The sequence below is a fragment of the Lampris incognitus genome, chromosome 15 (genome assembly GCF_029633865.1).
Source record: "Lampris incognitus isolate fLamInc1 chromosome 15, fLamInc1.hap2, whole genome shotgun sequence".
Taxonomy (NCBI): Eukaryota; Metazoa; Chordata; class Actinopteri; order Lampriformes; family Lampridae; genus Lampris; species Lampris incognitus.
Genome location: NC_079225.1, coordinates 42169122 through 42186190, shown reverse-complemented (window position 1 = coordinate 42186190; position 17069 = coordinate 42169122). Strand labels below are relative to the sequence as shown.

The 17069-nt window shown below is 47.2% G+C and overlaps 2 protein-coding genes across 2 annotated transcripts in view; one reads left to right on the top strand and one right to left on the bottom strand.

The window, feature by feature from the left end:
- Positions 1–202: 202 nt before the first annotated feature.
- On the bottom strand, positions 203–6515 carry cgrrf1 (cell growth regulator with ring finger domain 1). Its single transcript, XM_056294955.1, has 6 exons — positions 6316–6515; positions 3074–3210; positions 2790–2967; positions 2087–2234; positions 1369–1476; positions 203–780 (listed from the first exon to the last, which is right to left on the bottom strand). Exons 1-6 carry the CDS (start codon positions 6417–6419, stop codon positions 430–432), a joined length of 1026 nt encoding a protein of 341 aa, XP_056150930.1. The 5' UTR covers positions 6420–6515; the 3' UTR covers positions 203–429.
- Positions 6516–7291: 776 nt separating this feature from the next.
- Positions 7292–17069, top strand: part of ddhd1b (DDHD domain containing 1b) — a 29939-nt gene continuing 20161 nt past the window's right edge. The window contains exons 1-3 of the mRNA XM_056294227.1: positions 7292–8221; positions 10399–10575; positions 12109–12237. Of these exons, the coding sequence (XP_056150202.1) occupies positions 7471–8221; positions 10399–10575; positions 12109–12237 (1057 nt within the window). The 5' untranslated portion in view covers positions 7292–7470. The remainder of the gene's footprint in view (positions 8222–10398; positions 10576–12108; positions 12238–17069) is intronic.

Here is a 17069-nt window from a genome sequence, read left to right as displayed (position 1 = left end):
TTCAAAAAAGCACTGGGCTGGGGTCTACTGCACTTGTGTTACCATAACGCACAGCAAAGAAGTGCTGCATGCCGAGCCATCTTCAAACTCAAAATCAACGGCACAGATCATCATAATGTGTAATTTAAACACAGATTTCACCCTGGCTTAACATTCCACCCTACCAGTAGGGTAGAATGTTAATGCAACACCTGATTGAAAACAGGTAAAACGGTGATATAATTTAACTCATTTCCGTCAATGCCTAGGCTATGTGACCCTATCTCATAGTAACAGCACGTTATGAAGAGATGGGGTCACAAATAGGGCTAATCAATGACATGCTCACTTGCTCAGTACACTCGTACTAGAGCCGACTCGTTATACTCGCTGTACAGTATCGCGCAACACAGACAATACTGTGTTAATAAATAATTGTTAAATGGAAACTTATTCTCCCTCCATGGTGGGGTTGAGGTCCTCTTCCGCGGGAGGTCTCTGAGACAGGGTGAAGGACTCCAGCACGTATGCCCGGCATATCGGGCAGTGCTGGAAGTGCGACACGCAGCTGTCGCACACACACGCGTGTCTGCAGGGCAGCAGCACGCGGTTCATGGGCGCGTTCTGACACACCACACAGTCCCTGCCTCTCCTCTCATGACGGTCCGGCTCCTCTTCTTCCTCCTCCATCCTCGGACCGCCTTCGTCGCATTCCGTGTCCTGCAGTTCCTGGACCTCGGCAGTAGGCTGAGGCTCGGGCGACCCGGACACGTCGCTGCTCTCAGCTGACATGAAGAGAGGCTGGGGGCGGAAGACAGAGGTGCCACATGTGTCAATGACACCAGTGTTCTGTTTTGGACAATCGGTTAGTCAACTTGTTCTTTAAAGGCCCGAGCTGTGATTTATTTGACCATATAAAACGGAGGCATATTTACAAATGTAATGGGAGTGGTTTGAATTATAGATTGAAAATAAGCCTTTTGTGTCTTTCTCAACTATTTGTAATTGAAAATATGGGTCTGTTTTCCTCCTGGGTTTACAACCATTAGTGGTGTGAGGAAACTTTTTACAGCGTCAGGAAATGTTAGAAACCCAGATTTGGTTGTTGTTTAGTGTTAGTCTGTGTATTGAGAGACCTGTCAATCAGTTTGGGAGAGATAGCAGCTTCCAATCCTGCTTTGTATTTTGGTAGTGGAGCGATGCTTTGGTTTACATTTGAATTAAGGACCGAAGAAGAGATAAAATAAGCTAATGAATGACACTGATATAGTTTAAACAATACCAACATTGCCTTTGGAAAATGAATCAATCAAACTGCTCAAAGGAAGGTGGAAATCTGAATAAATACGAGATAATCTGAGCAACGATAACAACCGAAACATGACGTACCTTCAACTCATACATGTTCCCTTGTGAGGTGAGAAGGTGCTGGAATAGGATCCTTGCAGAAAGTGCATACTTCTCATCAGGAATGTGAACAACTGTGACACTGGCCACCTGAAGGAGATTGAGAAATTAGAGGCTAATGTTGCTCTCTGGTGTTCCAATGTAAATGTGTTGGCATATCCACCCAGTCTAAAGTACTGGTATACAAACGACGAGGCATACTAGAAACGTCCACAGCGCTTCTTAAGACGTCTCGCCATCAAACAATGTGTGAGAGAGAAGAAGTGAGATGACAAGTAAAGACGCTAGCGAACTGAAGACAGACACCAAATGACTCCGGATTTGGTACCGAGAGGAATGGAGGAAGTCATTGAATTAGTATTTGTACAGTAGGGGTCGAGGGGAATATGAAGAACGTCTTGGAGAGTTTTTTAAGGTTATGAAGTAAGACAGGAATTATCCATGTGGTCCCACCTGTAGCAGGTAAGTCATTTCCACTATATTCTAGTCTTATCAACTGCAGTTTGTCCATAAAGCATATGCTGACTTATCTGTGTGTTACACAAGACCTTTAGAGACATCCTAAAATGTATGTTTTTATGCGATCTGTCTGCAGGTGAAAGCTCCCCTAGGCTGCAGTGAAGCTTTGAATTGACCTGAAACTAATTCCTGCTGCTAGAGCTACGCTGTCAGTGAATTTGAAGTAGTAAATAGGACCAACAATGTTGTACGTCTCCCTGGCTTCTGGCTCTGCGAGCGTCAGCACGGCTACTAGCGGGTAGCGCTCTCTCGGCAAAGGACCAAAATCCGTGACCGCGAGCTCAGCAGGCATCTCCGTGTGGCGCGGCTGTCTGTCCTCCCTGCCAAGTCTGAGGGTTTGGTAAAGCACCGTAACACACAGAACTGCAATGAAAGCAATGTGGACCAGCCGTACAGCTACAACCAAACCAGCGATGTGCAGGCAGGGTAGGCAGTGCCTCACCCAGGCTAATAATAATAAAAAAAAGAAATATCATGATAGTCACCAAAAAAATGCTTGTTTATTTATTTATTTATTTTAACTTTAATTTGTTGAGATTGTTGTAAAAAATACTTTAAAAAAATCACGTAAAACTTGTTGTTTTATCAATAAAAGGCATGCCCTATTCAGGATGGCTTGCTCCCAAAGCTAGCATTTGTGAATGCAGGCTGCTGAGGCAGAGTCTCTCTGGCACAAATAAATACAGTTCACTGCCTACCCAGCCATGGACCTCACTGCACGCTACTGAACTAAACCTACACCATGCATGTGGACTATGTATTACAGCTGTGTGCGCTTTGTGGTGGATTCTTAAATCCAAAGTGTAATTGGTGCATTTGTTTTTTAATGGCTGGGACTACAAACTATCGCATACACGCTAATTCTAACACATCATGAAGGATACCGGAAGCTCTGGCAGTGGAGGTACTGGAAAGACAGTGCCTCCTTGAACTGTTGGGGGTTGCTGAGCCGGGGGCCATACTGGTGGGCCTGTAGCGCCTCCTGCAGGGCATGGACCCCACAGCCCCAGAAACAGGTCAGGATGCAGGGCTCAAGGCAGCAAGGCCTCAAGGATGCACCGTCTTTAAGGGAAAGGTGAACAGCTGTTATTACCACCAATGCCACAAAACACGAACCTCACCAGCCAGACAAAGAACACTAATGGAAATGATCAGTGACTGTTCTCACCGGCGACAGAGGCCAGGCCAGAGCCCATCTCCAGGGCAAAGGGGTTGGTCACCTGGACCATCCTCTTCTCTGGGGCAGGTAGGACAGACTCTGTTTCATCTGAACTGTGCAGGATCACCGGAACATCAAAACCAAACCTGGGGAACGTGAGATGGGATAACGTAATTATGACAGAGTGATATTATACCTATCCTTACCCAATTCTTAACTCTCTTGAGATTCTTAGTTGTGTAAATTCTTTCTCACAGATTGTTAATGTTATTAGTTTTTCCCCCTTTCTTAATTTCGTGTCCATGTCATTGTGTCTTTATCTGGACCATGCTACCAAAACTACCTAGGTACATGCAACAAGCTTAGCGGTGAGATAATCCTTCATAATTTAACTCATTCATTAACAAAACAAAAGCTGAAAAGTGTTATAATGTCCAAGAAAATCTTTTTCAGTCTCAGAGTTTACAGTCAAGCCTAATCTCATGTTTAGTTCATTTGAGGTTTTTTTATTGCTGTCAAACCAAGTCTGCACATACAAGGGATTTCACTCGCTGGGACGCACAGCAGGAAGAAGAGAAAGGACTTGAACTGTTCTGAAGTAGAAAAAAACAAACTATCTTCAGCATTTCAGTATGAACCAAGCTAAATCATGTCAGAACTTTTTCCACCCTTAGTGTGAGATTGAAACTTTTGAAAATAAAGTGAAAAATAATCAAGGGGACCCTCCCTACCACACACACACACATTTTACAATAACCTGGCTGCATAAGTGTGCACTTCCTTTTAGAATTGGTGATGAAGCTGTGTTCAGAATTAACCAATCACATTCAAACTCATGTTAAATAGTAGCACACACCTGCCATCAATTAAAGTGACTGATTAACCACAAATATCATTCAGCTGTTCTTGTAGGACTTCCCTGACATCTTCTTGGTTGCATCCAGCAGCAAAAGCCACGGTCCATAAAGAGCTTACCAAGTATCAACGGGATCTCATTGTTGAGCGGTATCGAACACGAAGAGGGGTACAAAAGGATTTCCAAGCCATTAAATATACCATGGAACAGGATGTCCCTCCAAATTTGATGGGAAGACAAGGAGAAAACTGGTCAGAGGCTGCCAAGAGGCCTACAGCAACATTGAAGGAGCTGCAGGAATTTTGGCAAGTACTGGTTTCTTCCTACATGTGACAACAATTCCCATATTCTTCGTGTCTGCGCTGTGGGGCAGGGTGGCAAGACGGAACCGTCCAAGCCCGGCTAAATTTTGCAAAGATGCATCCAGTCTCCAAAACCATGTGGAAAAAATGTGTTATTGTCTGATGAGGCCTAGCTTTTTGGCCATCATTCCAAAAGGTATATTTTGCACAAAAACAACACACCAGGTCACCAAAAGAACACCATACCCACGGTGAAGTGTGGTGGTGGCAGCATTGTGCTTTTGGGCTGTCAGAGCTTTACAGTTTGTAATGAACCTCAAGGAAGCATGGTAAGCTGTGTAGAACCTTATGAAGACACTGACTGAGCAGAGGTTTGCATATATAAAAGATGACCAGTCAAACACAGGCAAAGTGGTGGCAACAAGTCGCTTTTTAACATGAAAAGAAAAACGACTTATTTCGCAAATAAAAACCAAGTTTTAGCCTCCGCCTTTTCACCAGGTACTGCACATGTGGCTTAAAAATGAGGGGGTCATCAATCAAAATACAGATATTTACAAGTTAACAACCTCTCTCACTTCCCTCAAGTGTGACCACCGAAGGTATACTTTGTGGCATATTGTTAGAGTTGGTAAACAACATGAACTTGGTGTTATCTGCATTAGGAATGACGAGTTTCAGCTGAAGTAGGGTATTTTGGACAACAGCATTTTTGCAAGTATTCAATGGCCTGTACAAGAAATGCTGCACGGAAGTATATAACAGTGTCACCAGCATAAAAATGGAAATTTGCATCTGACACAGTTTGACCCAGATTATTTGTATACATTTTGACAATTATAATCGTGGACCTAATACAGAACCTTGTAGTACATCCTTGTATGTAGGATACAATATCAGAACATAGACCATCATATCTAATGCACTGATACCATTACTAAGGCAGTTTGAGAACCAACTGACTGCTTGCTCCAAGAGTCCTGAGTTAAGAAATCCAAGTTTTAAAACATCATGGTCAAATGTGTTGAAAGCTTTGGAGAGATTAAAAAAGAGTGATGCACAATGTTTCTTCTTGTCAAGTGCAACAGAAATGTCATTTACTACCTTCAGTGCAGCTGTGATAGTGCTATGTTTTGGTCTAAAGATTGATTGATATGTTGATAAAACGGCATTGGTGTAGAAAATCATGCATTCAAAATCAACAATGGAATGGCTTCACCAAAAGAAAACCAACGTGCAAAGGAGATGCCGTCACAATTTTATGACTCTAGAATGTTTTTGTAAGGAAAAGTGGGGAAAATATTGGCAAGCTGATAGCCTGTGCTGTAACAAAATCAAAAGGTACTTCAACAAAATATTAGTTTAGGGGTGTGCACACTTGCACATCTAGGTTTTTATAAGTTGCCCCCCCCCCAAAAAAGTTGTCAGTTTGATTTTTCACTTGAATTTTATGGGTTGCGATTTCACATTAAAGGTGTGAAAGTTATAACATGATTTATGTTGGTTTCACTTTCTCTTCCCCCCCCCCCATCACATAAACCTGCCATTTTACCAGGGGTGTGTAGATGTACCTTTCCCCCACCAAAACACAGCTCCGTGGCCTACGAAAACAGCAGGGTTTGTGAAGACTGCAACTTAGCTCATTTCTGCTTCTAAGATGGCACGTTTTGCAGCGCACGCTTTAGATGCGCCACAGAACACACAAACGCACCATCTCATATGGTACTGGAACAAGGCGGAAGGGGGCTGGATTTGGATCTTGCTGCTGAGATTACAAATCGTCTAAATCAGCCAGTTCTGTGTGAAGCGAGGTGTCTAATAAGACGACGTCCACTTTTAGCAACCCGCTTTCCTCTCGTCTCGTTGAGGGTTCACAGCGGGTGTTTAAAGTAAGGCAGCAGAGGAGTGTTACCGTTGCCATGCAACGGGATTTGATCGCGGTTACATGAAAGCTCGGTTAACTCTTAAGGGGTTAATATGAAATGACTTGTCTGGCAACATGAACTATGTACGTGGTGTCGAGGTTTATGACAGCCACATGTTTACTAAACACAGTTTACTAAGACACGAAAGCTAAAACAGGAACTACTCACCAGCCGAGCACCATGGCGGCGGTGACGACGAAACACAACGAAATGACACTGATGTAAAACAGCGGGGAGTACTCGAACAAAGTCACCAGAAACACGCCTGCCATCTCACGTCACTTCACATTCAGTAATCCGATTTATAACAGGACCCCCGGGTATAGAGCGAAGACCTCCATGTCTGCTAACGGGTGACAGGCGCTTCCGCATCCGACTACGGCGGCCTGCGAGGTCCCGGGCGCTGTGACGCGGCCTGGGCAGGGCGTCGGGATGGGCGGAGCTTCGTGGCGCTGGCTAAACGTCGATCGATAACGGGCCGATCCGGCGTTTAAGGACATGGGCTGCGAACAGGTGAACGCGGGGGCGAGATGGATCGCCTAAAAACATAAAACCCCCAAAACAAACAAAAAAACTCCCCCTGGTATAAAGTGAAGACATCCTTTTTTTATAGCTATATATATTTTTATTGAACATTGTTCATATTCATGTACAGAATCTTGAAGAAAGTTCATTACAAAACAAACATGGCAAATATACATTCCATCCAAAACTACATAGATATACCCAAAGTGCCAAAGGGAACAGTATGTAAACATTTCTATACAGTATATAAAGTGAAGACATCCATGTCTGCTAAACGGTTGACAGGCGCTTCCGCATCCGACTACGGCGGCCTGCGAGGTCCCGGGCGCTGTGACGCGGCCTTGGGCGGGGCGTCGGGATGGGCGGAGCTTCGTGGCGCTGGCTAAACGTCGATCGATAACGGGACGATCCGGCGTTTGAGGACATGGGCTGCGAACAGGTGAACGCGGGGGCGAGATGGATCGCCTAAAAAACCCCCCAAAAAAACCCCAAAACCGAACAAAAAAAACTCCCCCCCCCCCCGTCTCCCCACCCCAACAAAACCGCTGGCGAATGATTTCTGAAGCGATCCAACGCTGAGATTTCCCGGTGGCGGCATCGGCGCTCTGATGGTGCCAAATGCGGGGAGAGGGACGGGGCTGGAATCCGCTGTTCTGGTGCGCCGCGGCCGCCTAATGGCAGACAGGAGCGCTAGCGGCTCGCTGACGATCGTCTGATTCTCGTTCAGTCGGCGTGCGGGTTAGATGAGACCTCCGCGTCGCGCGTGCCTTGGCTGATCCCCCCCCCCCTCCCGGAGACATGAGCGGTATAAAAGAGAAGCCCGCCGTGCGCCGGCACAGCTCGGAGAACGACTCGGGCGGCGGCGGCGGCGACTGGGACATGGCCAGCGACGTGTTCGTCTCCTGCTACGACGACCCGGCGGCGGAGTTGGACCCGGCACCACGGCCCGCTTTGGACCGACACCTCCCTCTGCTGCGCGGGGAGCACCGCCTCTCCCAGGACGGCCTGATGCTGGGCCTGGTGGAGGAGGGACGTTACGCGGGCTACCGTCCTCATCCGGACCCGGGGTCGGACTACCTCGACGTGGACCCGGACTACACGGAGAGCGACGGCAACGTCGCCGCCAAGAAGCGCAACCGGTCCAACAGCTCCCGGCACCGCGGGGAGGTGGTGACGGAGCTGGGGCCGGAGGAGGTGCGCTGGTTTTACAAAGAGGACAAGCGGACGTGGAAGCCGTTCGTCGGGCACGACTCGCTGAAAGTGGAGGTGGCCTATCGGAGGTTCTGCGAGCTGAACCCCGACAAGGTGAGGCGCCGCGTGCCGTCGGCCAGGGCCGATGACCCGCCCGGGTCGGACGGCGTGGCGGAGGGGGGCCCCGGTCAGACGGAGCCGGCGGTGCAGGGAGGAGGAGGAGGTGGGGAGCGCGTGTCCGTGTCGGAGGAGAGGGATGTGGACGGCGTCAGCATCAGCGTGGAGGCTGTGTGCGTGAGGGGAGGTCTCTATGAGGTGGACATCAAGGAGAAAGAGTGCTACCCCGTCTACTGGAACCGTAAGCATGCCCGTCCTTCGCTTTGTTGTTCTGGCGGGTCTGGGGCAGGAGTGCAGGCAGCCTCCTGCAAGCGATGGCTCCTCCCCCCCCCCCCCCTAAATAAGCACACCGTTTCATTCTTGGCACAGGATGTCTAATGCAGGTTGCTACAGATACACCACACAATATACTAAAACATCATTTGCTGGTGTGTATGTGAGCTTATTTAGTTTCTGAGGGAACCACGTGCTGCTGGGCTCCATGCAGTACACCTTAGTTGGACTTTTTGGGCTTTTTTTGTTTTATGGGGCAGGTGGAACAGCCCTCCTGTCTGTAGGCATGCATGGTAACAAGCTAGTAGACAACATGCTGCCTCTGCCCATAGTATTAGCAGTACTAATCTACTATGCCTCTATGCTGCCATAGACAGTAACACCAGATAGGTAAATACTTTATTGTCCCACAGGACAGACAGACACTAATACATGAACACGGGAGTTCAGAGGTTCGGTGAGTTTAGAACTTCAATGGCAGAAGGGACATCCAGCCGTCCATTATCCAAGCCACTTATCTCAACTGGGGTGGCGGGCATGCCGGAGCCTATCCCAGCAGTCACTGGGCGGCGGGCGGGGAGACGCCCTGGACAGGCCGCCAGTCCACCACAGGGCCCACACATCCACACCAAGGAGCCATTTAGGCAGAAGGAACAAAGCTCCTTTTAAAGCGGTCCGTCTTGAGGAGATGGACCCGAACCTCAGACCAGACGGAAGCAGGCGAGGAACGGGTTAAGGAGAGGGAAGGGGGGGGTCCTGAGTTATGGTTGGTGCTCTGTGTGTCATGGCTTTGCTGCGGAGGTCCCGACAGGTTCTGGATGGGAGGGCCGATGGTTTCGGGCGCGGATGAGCCGGCTGCTGTCGGTGACTGTTAGAATGGTGAAGAATCAGGCGGAGCGGTGAAGTAGTACTCGTTCGTACAGTAGCAAGAGAAGGCGAGGTTCGGCAGAAAGTGCCTTGAGTTTATGAATGACAGATAGTCTTCACTGGCAGCGTTTATTGATATCAGTGGTGTGTTGGTTGAAATAGAAACAGAGTCTATTGTTCTTCTACTACTACCAGATGTCTACTGCAAAGACTACAAGGCCCATGAGTGCCACTAGACTACAAATAACAATAAGGCTCTAGTGAAAGTGTCATACTGAACAGCTTTCAGGTGTGTGTGTGTGTGGGGGGGTCCATCTTTCTCCCAAAGCTATTCACCCATAGGTGGTTTTTTTTTAATTATTATTTTGATATACTCTAGGGAAATTAAACTCTGCATTTAACCCATCCTCGCTGTGTAGCTAGGAGCAGTGGGTAGCCGCCCTGCAGCGCCCGGGGACCAACTCCAGTAGGTCTGGCCATGCCTCGGACAGGAGTACTAACCCTAACATGCATGTCTTCTTTTTTCTTTTTTTTTTTTTTTGGTGGTGGGGGAAACCGGAGCACCCGGAGGAAATCCACTGCAGACAGGGGGAGAACATGCAAACTCCACACAGAGGATGACCTGGGATGACCCCCCCAAGGTTCAACTACCCCGGGGTTCGAACCCAGGACCCTCTTGCTGTGAGGCGACGGCGCTGACCACTGGGCCACCACGCCGCCAGACACCGTGCCCTGTTACCGATATGTTTGCACACGACCTCCCAAGCCGACCACTCCCACCATTACTGACACAGCTAGTAATACTAGCACTACTTCTTACTGCCACTATTACTATTTCTGTTACTTTTACTATGAACAGTCCTACTATTACTTCAGAGGGGCATGATAATGGCCCACAAGACCAAACTGGTGCAATCAACCCCCCAATACGTGCTAAGCGAGAGTACATTATACCACCTCTGTACTACCATGGTAAATACTACATCCTCCCAGTTTTTAATGGCTGCCATAGCGTTTAGCCTGCCGTGTTCTCCATACAGCATTCTGTCTCCGTTCGTTCTTCGTCACTTTAATTCATTCAGTTTTCTCTTTTTTTCCTCTCATAAGGAAACGTTTTCAGCAGGTCGACCCCCCCTCTTAAACTTGTGCTTCTATCCATTTTCTCTTTTTGTGTTTTCCGATAAAGCATTTTTTCTGAACTTTTTTAAATGACCCAAAGCCCAGGCCTGCATGACGAAACACAGTGTGACGAAGCTGACGCTCCGATGTCTTCCTCAGAGCAAGACCGGATACCTGTGATGCGCGGCCAGTGGTTCATCGACGGCACGTGGCTCCCCCTGGAGGAGGACGAGAGCGATCAGATCGAGCTGGAGCACCTGGCCTGTTTCCGGGGGCAACAGATGAGGGACACCTATGAGACGGAGGTGGTGACGGCCACAGTGGACAGCAAGGATGGTACGGAGGAGTGTGTGTTTGTGTGTGTGAGAGAGAGAGAGAGAGAGAGAGAGAGAGAGAGAGAGAGAGAGAGAGAGAGAGAGAAAGGTGGTGGAGGAATGTATGTATGTGAAAAAGAGTGGGTAGTGATAGAGACACGTTCATAAAAGAGAAGCCAAGTGAGCAAACTCTGAGAGAGAGAGAGAGAGAGAGAGAGAGAGAGAGAGAGAGAGAGAGAGAGAGAGAGAGAGAGAGAGAGAGAAAAGAGAGGCAAGTATAGAGAGAGATGGGTAGAGGGGTGCAGAGAATGAGGGGTTAAGAGACTGTGTGTGTGTGTGTGTTGTGACCCTGCCATTCAGTTCAGGGTCTCAACAACAAGCAGGTCAGGTGACGCTGTTTTAGCTGAGCACAGCTGAACCAATGGGACGCTTAGGAGCTCACCTGACAGGAAGTGCATGTGAAAACAGGCAGTCTGTAGACAAAGTGTACGGACAAGTCGTGACGTCACTCATGAACTTAAATGCAACAGGGCTTTATGCGCGCGCACACACACACATTTAAAAAGTGCTTTTTTTCCCTTATCAGAAACACTTCATCAGAAATAGGAAACACTTTATTTGTCGTTTCATTTCATGCACTTGCGCGCATGAAGTGAAATGAAGCATCTTTTCCCCCAGCCCTCAGCAGTGCAACACAAAGATAAAAACACATATCCAGAAACTACAAGTACAAGAACACGTATCCAGACTAACACATATCTCAACTAAACAAAAAAAAAACAAAAAAACAAATCACTGTCCAGGAGAACGAACGCCAGCCAGGATGACTGTCGGAACTGCCAGTCTGCATGGGCTAGCAGTTAGCTTAGCCTGCCTCGCTTCCGCCTCCTGTCCGACCGCCCTCTGTGTTTCCTCTTCGGGCGCAGCTCTGGTCAGGGCCGTGGTCTTTGGGCCCACTGGACACAGCAGACCAAGCTCCCTCAGCCGATCCAGCGCCAGCTCTCCCAGCCAGACACCTTTGACACACCTCCCCGCACTCCACACGACAACACTAAAATCACAGTCAAGGCCAGGCAAGGTCGCCACCAGACCGCCCTCGGTGTTATCGGAACTACCGGTCTGCAATTAGCTTAGCCTAACCTGCTGCCACGTCCTGTTAGACCACCCTCCCTGTTACCTCTTCGGGCACAGCTCCAGGCAGGGCCATGGTCCCTGGGCCCACAGGATGCAGCAGACCAAGCTCTCCCAGCCAATCCAACGCCAGCTCTCCCAGCCATCAAACAAAGACAAATTTAGACGCAGACGTGGACAAAGACGGTACTGGGTGAGGCCACCACAAACGTGAATTTGTGCCACCATCTTCCCCTGCATATCATCACTGGCTGTCTCTCTGTGGTTCTCTCACTCTGCTATACACACAGAAAACACACACAGACACCATCGGGGGATCAACATGAACGCTGAAGTCCGATGAGACATGACTCATCTTAATTAGGGTCTTTGAAATCCATCACTCTGTGTTAATCACCATTCTTTGCGGTTCTGTCTCTTCCAGCTATCCACAGCTTAAAGCTGAGCCGGAGCCACGTCGACTGGCACAGCGTAGACGAGGTGTACCTCTACAGCGATGCCACCACCTCCAAGATCGCACGCACTGTCTCCCAGAAACTGGGCTTCTCCAAAGGTCAGTGCCCATAACACCGCCACCAGAGCTGGTTAACTACCCGAAAGCTAATTTCCTGGAGATTTACATGCAAATGAGGACAACATGTCCCCTTTTGGCACTTCCCGTCACTGGTATAATCAATATTATGCCAGTATAGGGCTTTCTCAGGATAACGATACGACAGATAGTGTTTTACATATTCAGCACAGCAGCAAAGCCAAGTTAAGAGTGTTAAGCTAACAAACAGATAAGACATGACAAGCTCTGAATATGCAGGTGATGTGGGGAATATTATTATCATGATAACCAGGGAATTTTGCATAATACTGATACATATCAAATATATCTGCCTGCATATGCAAAATGGCATGTTTAATATTCCAGCGGAGTGTCTTTATGCATGCTCAATAATCCAGGTAAGGAAATCACAGAGAGGTGAATCAGTTCATCTGGACACATTTATTGATTGTATTTGCACACAGCCAAAAATTCCCACAAAAGAGGTGTGAAGATATAATCTCCTCTTGAGCCTCTTTCACTATAACGTGTAATAACAAAGCATCTTCAGTCCAAACATCACAACCACCTGAACATAGGATATATTAGAGCACATTGCCAGACAAAGATGGGAGCAAACCAAACAGCTGGCAGTCAAATGTGTTGTCTTTAGGACAGACGATCAGTCCAACTTCACAAGGCTTATACATCTAACTAGCAGAGGTACCTGGCATTGCCCGGGGAAAATGTTCGCACCAAAACAACCAACATGATCCGATCGTTACAATATAATCAATGGTGAAATATAGGATAATTTATGATATGATACATGTGATAAACGAATGTCGAATAAACTAATGTTATTAACGAAAATTATCAGATGTCATAATTTTCAATCCACTCATCAAGCTTCTGCAAATAAATCACATTTTTTACTTGGTTTTTGAAATATTTTTCGAACTGTGCAATCCTTGGAAAGTGCTGATTCTAAAGATACCTTTCTTTTTGTTCTACAATGAGTATTTCTTGAGTTTTAAGCGAACCTACAAACATACACTCTTGCTTTATATATAATAAGATGTGTCTCAGTTTATTTCCCTTTACTTCCCTTGTTCATCCCACCTGCCATTGAAAAGGTCTCATAAGAGGAGGTAGGGAAAACAAAACAAGAAATCTCAGTTAAATCTCATGTGAACCTAGGGGCGTCCGGGTAGCGTAGCGGTCTATTGCGTTGCCTAGCAACACAGGGATTGCCGGTCCGAATCCCCGTGTTACCGCCCACTGAGGCAGATTTGTACTTTGTGATATTGGGCTGTAGAAATAAAATTGACTTGACTTGGTCGGCATTCCTACAGACACAATTGGCCGTGTCTGCGGCTGGGAAGCCAGATGTGCGTATGTGTCCTGGTCGCTGCACTAGTGCCTCCTCTGGTCGGTCGGGGCGCCTGTTCAGGGGGGAGGGGGAACTGGGGGGAATAGTGTGATCCTCCCATGCGCTACGTCCCCCTGGTGAAACTCCTCACTGTCAGGTGAAAAGAAGCGGCTGGCGATGCCACATGTATCAGAGGAGGCATGTGGTAGTCTGCGGCAGCCGCGTAGCCACGGGTGGGCGTGGGCGTGGGTGGGCAGCCGCCACCCACTTGGAACCACCACCCACCCAATCAGTTTGGTCAGTTCAATCAGTTTCTTTTTTAATGTAATAAAAAACAAAAACAAAAAAAAACCTTTAACCCTCATATTAATATTATTCACCAGCCTCCATATATTTCATAAATATATCAATATTTAATTAGGTATTTTATGACCCCACTCCCACCCAATCATCTTATCACGTTGCAAGGCACATGCTTGTGTCTGCGTAGCTGCGAGATCCCGAAGTGCTGCTTAAGTGCTGTGTGTGCGTGAGTATAATTTGCTTGCTAGCTAGCTAGCTTAAGTAGAATAGCCTACGTTAAAATGGCCAAACAAAGCTCTCTATTCAATTTTTTCGAAAGAACACGACATACTTTAGAAGAGGAGGACACGCCTCAAGTCGTCAAGCATGCTTCTGCCACCGAATCCAGAACAACCGGGCCTTCTCCCCCTCCACTACCAGCAGTCATGGCCCCCAGCCCACGCACCGGAACTTACCGACACAGGTGCCACTGCTCCACTCGCCCCCACAGACCTATCAGCGGTAGATGAGCCAGCTTCTGAGCCTAGGCTGCAAACATTCCCTGCTACAAGAACGGCCAACTAGGACAGAAGGTTGTCCTGTCGATGGTATGAAAGATTTAAATGGATGGAGTATAGTATACCGAGAAATGCTGTGTTTTGCCAACCATGCCGCCATTTTCCCGATGCGGGCATGGAAGATCGGTTCATTAAGACTGGTTTCAATGACTGGAAATACATGAACCAGATATGTTCTAAACATGAAGCTAGCAAAGCACATTCTTCTGCAGTGGTCAAGCCAAGGCCTTTAGAGAAAGCCACGAGTCAGGATGAGGAAATATCCTTAATCGGCTCACTAGGGACGCACATGCAGCCAATGTGTCCTTTATTGAAAGGAATCGAGCACACAACAAAGTAATAATGGACATTGTGCTTTTGTGTGCCAAGCAGGACATACCATTACGTGGCCACCGCGAGAACAAGGAAACTCTTAATAAGGGCAACTTTCTTGAAATTTTCAAATTCATTTGCAGTTATGATCCCAAGATTAAAAAGCGACTACTAGACGAGCTCCCAAAAAACGCGACTCTCGTGAGCCCTGATATCCAGAATGAAGTGCTGGAAACGGCTGCGTCGCTCCTTCTCAGAAAGATTAAAGCAGAGCTACACCAACAACCGGACGCATATTTTGCCATATTGGCGGACGAATGTAAAGATTTGTCTAAACGAGAACTAGCTGCTGTTTGTGTAAGATATCCTTACAAGGGTGCATCGAAGGAGAGAGCAGTCGGGTTTGTTGCAACTGGGGACATGACGGCGACTGGGATCTCTGAAAAGATTTTGGAGGTGTTGACAGCACTAGAACTAGACCCTGCCTTGTGTGTTGGACTCAGTTTTGATGGGGCCGCGGTTATGTCTGGTAGTCGAGGTGGGGTTCAGACAATTTTGATCCCCATAGCAATCTATGTACATTGTAACTCACACCGCTTAAACCTTGGGCTTTGTACGGCGTTGAAGGCATCTCCTAGCGTGGCCACTTTTTTTGGAAATGTTGAACAGTCCGTATCATTTCATGACTCAAACGAACCTGGCACGCCAGATTTTTAGAAATTCAAAAGCAGCTGCACCCACACAGACCGTGTCTCGAACTGGAGAGGCCCACTGACGCCAGATGGAGCTCAAAGTCTGGCTCGGTGCATAAAGTTTTAACTCCGTTTGATGCAATATTGGAAACTCTCGCTGAATTCGCTGACAGCGCAGGTCAGACTAAAGTTGACGCAGAGTCTCTCCTACAGCAAGTGCGAACCAAAACATTTGTGTTCTTATTAGTCACGTTCTCCAAGTTATTTGACGCCAGTGATTTTCCTACCAAAGGATGACGGTCCCCCTCTCTGTCAATCACAGATTGCATTGATCTTATCGAAGGCCTCACAGACAGTTTCAGTGCTTTCACGATTCTACCGGTGAGTTTGATAAAGTCATCAAGCTTACTGAGGAGTTAATGGCCAAACATGAAATCTACCACTGGGACGTCACCATTTCCCAAAACAGAAACCTGCCAGCCAGGTTTGGGGACGCGCACGTTACATCTACACTGGGGAAAGCAGCATCTGTTAGGAGCGACTCTGATCTACAGGCCTTATGGAACGAGATATTGGACCGACAACTTCAAGAGCTCAACAGCCGTTTTCAGAACGAATCATATGGGATAATGAAGGCCTGTCTGCCCCGATCGGACTCATTTGGTCAATTGACAGCGATACAGCCACCCTGCACACATTATGGTGTTTCTGTGGAGGATGCAGAACTGTTTTTTTTTTTTTTTACACCAGCTTAACCGAAAAGTAAGCGAGGGTCGTTCTATATATCCATCCCTCATCGAGGTTCTTGACAGCTGTCCTAGAGACATATTTCCCAGCATGAACAGTCTCCTTGGAGCCATCATCACTCTGCCCATTACGAGCTGCACAGTAGAACGTCTTTTCTCGACTGTCAGTCGGATCAAAACGAGCAACAGGGCGTCAGTGCTCACAGGCCGCCTCAACAATCTGTCACCGCTCTCAATTGGAAGAGAACTGACCGAATCATTGGATTATGATGAAATTATTTCAATGTTCAACACCAAGCCACGTCGTCTTGTGCTGTGATTTTGACAACAATGGTAGGCAATAATATGTTCTTGTTCTTATCTAGGCTACTTGTAAGTGTCTAATACCTGTGTATAAACATAGTAACGCTATTGTAACTGTACAAGTACATACATATATAATCCATATTGTACTAAACATTGGCTTGTGTAATTACAAAACTGGCGATCACAAAATACACGTGGTAATATCATGTGACTATTGTTATGTTTTTGTCCTACGCTACTTGCCGGAGGTGTGTGAGCGATGCATGCTGGGAAACCCGGATGTTTGTTTTAAAAAAGTTCATTGAAGGCTTCGAGTAAAGACCGACGTTGATTGTAGCCCTGTGTCTGAGTGATTTATTGGTTTATGAGCAGAGTCATAAAAGTGTCCCCTGGATATAACAACTATGTACTTGCACAAAGGCTACAATGTAGTTGTTATGGATATATACACATAGGCCTATTAAAGAAACTTAATTTGTCCACCTAGTTTCATGTACGACCACCCACCAGCAAATTTCTGGCTACGTTACTGGTCTGCGGCCCTCCCCAGATCGGCAGAGGGGGT